At 52.0% G+C, this 5,884-nt stretch overlaps 1 protein-coding gene across 1 annotated transcript; it reads right to left on the bottom strand.

Moving 5' to 3' along the window:
* Positions 1-2,184: 2,184 nt before the first annotated feature.
* LOC112890094 (protein CUP-SHAPED COTYLEDON 1-like) lies at positions 2,185-5,184 on the bottom strand. The gene is made up of 4 exons (XM_025956950.1): positions 5,140-5,184; positions 4,778-5,027; positions 4,384-4,667; positions 2,185-3,126 (listed from the first exon to the last, which is right to left on the bottom strand). Exons 2-4 carry the CDS (start codon positions 4,977-4,979, stop codon positions 2,533-2,535), a joined length of 1,080 nt encoding a protein of 359 aa, XP_025812735.1. The 5' UTR covers positions 4,980-5,027; positions 5,140-5,184; the 3' UTR covers positions 2,185-2,532.
* Between the last annotated feature and the right edge of the window lie 700 nt (positions 5,185-5,884).

The following is a 5,884-nucleotide window of genomic DNA, read 5'->3' as shown; positions in this document are numbered from 1 at the left end:
GATAGAGCTAGCGACTCCGACCGACGAAGCAAGAAACACTCTATCTTTCTACCTCACTCTTTCTACCTTTGGTTCCCCTACAACGGAGACCCCACTTTGGATTATAAAAGGGAGGGTCATCCGCCTAGAAAAAACAACCTCGACAGATCTCGATCATACCACATCATCCACTCGCAAGTTTGTAACTCTCCTAACTCTCATGTGCACCTGGGCTCAAGCAATACAACCGACTGACCCCAACTAGACGTAGGGCACGATTGCCTAAACCAGTATAAATCTTGAGTCATTGTGTGCTAGACCACATCCGATCACGACGCGTGATACACACTTTGAGTTGGTTTAGCTGCCGGCCATTTCCGAAACCAACAGTTTGGCGCCGTCCGTGGGGAGGACATCGTGCATCCACTGTCCCAGCGATCGGATGGCCTTCGTATCCGATACCTCCAGCCTCACGAGCCTATGCGATACGATTCGCTTCGGCTCGTTGGAGTTTCCCATGACCCTGCGCGTTGGGCTGTGGGCACCACCTATCTTCACGCCCTTCGTAGTCGATGAAGGACAGGCACAAGCTCTCTCCACCCTAGGAAGGACCATACACCATCACGGAGGTGGTTCGACCAGGAACCTACCGACTAAAGGACAGCGACGGCAACATCCTCACCATCACTTGAAACATTGAGCAGTTACGTCGCTTCTTCCCCTAAATTTAGTCCCTTCACTGCTTTCATTCAAATGCCGGCTCCTACAGCACCCTGGCCCAAAGCACTCTCAGCCCCGGTTGCTCGGGGCCCATGGGGGTACACCGCCACGTGCACTTTTACCCCCTCTCTCTCCTTTTCATAAATCACACACAAAAAGGCAACTTTTTCGCCCAAGCGAAAGGATGACCCATTCTCTCAACACGACCTAAGTGATGTTTGTTGGACCACCGGATCTACCGAACCCTCGTCACAACCTACGATGAACTAGCAACTGACGCCACTCGGGCCAGCCTCCGGCTACACGCTGCAGCCTACGGTTGACAGGCAGGTTCGAAAGGAAAAGTGCGAAGGCAGAAATCACTCCAGGAAATAAAGGGATACGGGCGAGACCAGCTTCCCAAAAACCATAAAACGAAAGTGATTACAAGCACTTAGATCGTTCACTCGGGGCCCTTCAAGACCCCCGCACAAACTACTCTAGAAATGAAAGCTAACTACGCGACAAATACTTTTTATTGTGGCACCTCGTCCGCATTGACCGACGACGTGGACGGGAGGGGCCGCGCTACACACCTGCAACGTCTTCACGACACGACGGACACGCCTCCATCACAACGGAGTGACAGGGTGTAGCGCTAGGGACAAAGTGTGACTACCGTATCGTACTTATCATCGCACGCTCGCCCCCGACCGACGGAGCATGACGCTCAGGAACAACCTCGACAGATCTCGATCATACCACATCATCCGCTCGCAAGCTTGTAACTCTCCAAACTGTCCTGAGCATCTGGGCTCAAGCAACACAACCGACTGACCCATGACTGGACGTAGAGCATGATTGCCTCAACCAGTATAAATCTTATATCACTGTGTGTTAGGCCACATCCAATCATAATGCGTGATCATACTTCGAGTTGGTTTAGCTGCCGGGTATTTCCGGAACCAACGAGTTTGCAGCGATTTCACATGGAATAGTTGAGTTCATATACGATTCAAGAAAATTACGAAGTAGAAACAGCGAAAGGTCCAAGATGGGACAGAAAAAGGCTAATTAAGTGACTACATGGATATATGACTTGGCATGGAAAAACATTGCGTGGTACAGTACTATGGTAGTAGGGGCAGTCGTGAAGTACGTACGTGTGCAAAGGTAGTGGAACAGAGTTAAGCGTCCACAAGATATGCAAAGTTAGTACCCCTCGAATGAGAAGTTAAGAACATGTTTGGACTTTGGACTACTGCATTTCTGACCTGAGCGGTTGAGCCCTTGAGGCCTTGACTCACTCCGATCCACGTGATAAAATCACAACCACCATATCAACCCTGCTAGTCATCATCTCATATACGCAAAAGAGTAGAAGATAAAAGCAAATAGTTCATTCTAGAACATGCCATGAATAAAAAGAAGCAGACATGCCAGACACAAACATACTCCGTTGACAAGCTGATCCATAGGTCATGCGCTCATGCCTGATCACATACATCATGGATTCTACAGGAGCAACACGTCAAATCCCACAGGTCCGTACAGCACGGACATTAACTAGTCCGATCACACTAGTGCACATCAATAAAGCTAGCTAGAAGACTTGACCTCACTTACCTACTGACTGATTAATCTTACTAATCCATGGTCAGTCACATCCTGCTACTGCAGTTAGAGACCACGAGAGGATAAACACAGTTACATCAGAATAACGATACCACATAGCAGCTAATTAGGTTCTTAACACGAGCACAGCACGATTACTTGATCGTTCGCTAGGATACTTGATTACACAACCACAGGGCATCCATTTAGTGGTGGCCCAATTGGTGGTGGTGTGTGCAGCTAGAAGCCCCAGCCGAAGCCGCCGTCGAGCTGGCCGGGGCCGACGGCCATCCGCGGCGCCGCGCGGCCCTCGACCTTCACCTCCATGCCGGCGGGCCAGTGGAGGCCCCCGCCGCCCAGCGGGCCCAGCGTCGAGGCGCCCGCGGACAGGCCGCCGGAGAGGACCAGCGGCAGCTGGAGGTTGTCCTGCAGGGAGAGCAGGTTCGGGAAGAAGGCCGGCGGCGGCGGCGGCTCGAAGGCCAGCGGGGCCGGGTTGTACGGCAGCCCGATGCCGAGGGGGGCATCCTGGGGGCCGGTGGTAGTGGAGAAGCAGGGCACGAGCTCACGGCCGGTGACCACGTTGTTGCCGTTGGCGCTGGCAGCGCCGCAGTAGGAACCGCTGTCGGCGGCCGCCGCGAACAGCGAGGAGGCGTCCGTCAGGAGCGGGCGCGGCGCGGACGACGCGGACGCGCCGCCGCCGCCGCCGCCGATGGAGGCGGAGGTGGAGTCGGAGAAGCAGGACTCGCCGCCGGCGCTGCTGAGGCCGAGGCGTTGCTTGCGGGACGGCGGGACCTCGCCGGGCTTCTGGAACACCCTCGCGATCACCCACTCGTCCTGATCCAACATAGCACGGGTGAGATAAAACATCAGCAACAGTGTAAGAAACTTCGCTGCAGTAGTATGACCAGGAAACGAATGCTATTGTTTCAGGAGCCTTTCTTTTACTAGGAAACGAATGCCTTTGGTGCATCCACATGAATGCTGTCACAAAACTCGATTCTTGCTCATGTAATGTAGCCACCACAATACTCCATTTGTGTTACAAAATTAACTAGCCAAATCTTACTTGGCATGGCTATCCATGCCAAAAAGGAAAACGCTTTGCTGATACAGTAAGGTAGATGCTGAGTTGTGCCACAACTCAGCAAACATCAATGCAAAGATTAGTTATAAAGGATGTGTGATACTGATTAGAGTATTAAATAAAAATTAATTAAAAAACTAATTGCATAAATAGAGACTAATCTATGAGATGAATCTATTAAACCTAATTAATTCATAATTTGATAATTTTGTGCTACACTAAATATGTCTTAATAATAGATTAATGTCTCGTGAATTAGTTTTTATTTATACAATTAGTTTTACAATTAATCTATATTTAATACTTTTAATTAATAACAAACATTCAATATAGAGGGATTAAATTTTACTCCGGGAGAATCGAAACGGACGCTCGTAACCCACAAAGAGGAACCAGCTAGCACAGCCGCAGTAAAAAACAAACAAGGGATGCATTTACGCAGGCGTGGGAATATAGTAACTTGTGCGCGGCCATGCACGCACGCACTGATCCTGCGCTCGTATCGTCGGCATTGGCCAAGAAAAGATTCGAATCCCTGCGCTTAAGCGCCTCGCCGCATGCCATATCCACGCATGTAGTGGTAGCAGCAGCTAGCAGTATCCTACACGCATCGGCAGCAGGGAAGCCAGGGACACAGACAGGCCTGCCTGTCCTGAGCACTCTGCAGCTATACTCGTAGCCATGCCATGCATGACTTCACAGCTCACACAAGAGAAGTAAACTCAGAAGAACTGAGCTTGTGACTACCCTTTTGCCCTCCCATAATCATAGCATTGTGTCTCTAGTGCTGTACATATTTTTAGTTTTGTACTCGTACAGAAACTTTTAGAGTTTTAGATTCGTGTATATATAAACTCTATAATAAGATGTACAAATCAGCATTGCCAAGGAAAAGAAAGGAAAAAAAATGGCAAGGGGGAAATGCACAGGAAACACAAGATGAGCAACAAAGGAGGAAAAGAAGGAAACGATAGATCGAGAAGCATGGCGCGGACTAGAGGACTGACCCTCGTGGAGTTTTGGAGGTACTGATAGGCGTAGGTGCCCTCGAGGCGGTATTCGTGCATGACCCAGTGCGTCTTCTGGCCCTTGGGGGCTCGCCCGCGGTAGAAGACGAGCGTCTTCTTCATGCCCACCAGCGCGCCGGTGCGGCCGCTGCGGATCTCGCGGTCCTTGCCGGTGGCCTTCCAGTAGCCGGCCACCGTGGCGCGGTTGGTGCGCAGGCCCGTCGGGTACTTGCGGTCGCGGAGGCTGTAGAAGTACCACTCCTTCTCCCCCATCTTAGCCTTGTCTGCAGCGACAGAGATGCAGCGTCGATCAGTTTCGGCAGGCGAGACCGCTGCAAGAGAGGACGGACAAGAAACGAACGGAACTCAGCTCGAACGCATCAAATCAACTCACCCGGGAGCTCCCATGGCTCGCACTTGTTGAGGTCGATCTCGGCGATGGCGCGGCCGCAGAAGCTGCCGTCCACGGCCTTGCGGAGGAGGTAGTAGGTGATGAGCTCCTCGTCCGTCGGGTGGAACCGGAACCCCGGCGGCAATTCTCCCCCGCCGCCGGTGTCCAGGCCCAGCCGCGTGCCCAGCACGCCGAAACGCTCCATCGATCCCCTCTTCTCGCCCAAACTAGCAGGCGCCCTCTGCAGCAACAGCTAGCACGAGCAAACGGAACAAGACAACAGCAAGAAGAACATCCCATTAATGCAAGAGCCAAGGAATGGAATGTAAGGATCAGCATCAGGATCAGTACCACTGGAGCTTTACCTGTGGTCAGAGTTGAAAGGGAACACTCACTCCTCGCTGTTCTTGGTGATGGACGGCTGGAGTGGAGCTCCTTGGCTTCATTTTATACAGTTGTATGGACACTTAGCCGGTGGGCGCAGGGGTGGGGTGTGGCGGGGTAGGAGAGGGTGGGTGAGGAGTAAATGGCGGATTCGACGAATCGGGGAGGGTGTCAGTCTCTCTCAGCTCGCCGGCACGGCAGAGGAGAGGCGAGGCGACTGCGCGGGCGTGGGGCCCCGGCACGGCGGGGACGGTGGAGCGGAGCTTTGCTTCTGTCTGGGGTTTTCGGGGACGCGCTAGCGGACACGGATCGGCTGAGACAGAAGGCTGCGATGGTGGATTTTTTTTAAAAACAAATTGGTCCCTTTCTAAATGGAGGAATTTTCTGGTCAAGTATTTTTCTAGAGAACGTACGCGGGTAAGACTTTCATTTTTAAAGAAGTATTTCTTTTTGCGAAAAAATACACTGCTTGACACGACTCTGAGCCATTGTGACGAGCTCGCTCGTTGGCTCCATTCTGGCCCTGGCGTGTCCGTCGCTTTAGGGTGTGTTTGGTTGGAGAGTCTGGTAGGACGGAACCGTTCCATTCTAGATTCTTGGAATGGAATGGTTTGGTAGCCGGAACGGAACCGTTCTAATTTTTGTTTGGTTTGAGAATCAAGTGGAACGGAATGGTCCATTTTTTGTTTAGTTTGAGAACCAGGTGCCCCTGCTCCCCTCGCGTGC

The sequence above is a fragment of the Panicum hallii genome, chromosome 4, assembly GCF_002211085.1.
Source record: "Panicum hallii strain FIL2 chromosome 4, PHallii_v3.1, whole genome shotgun sequence".
In the NCBI taxonomy this organism is placed as follows: Eukaryota; Viridiplantae; Streptophyta; class Magnoliopsida; order Poales; family Poaceae; genus Panicum; species Panicum hallii.
This window is presented reverse-complemented; position numbering and strand designations above follow the sequence as displayed.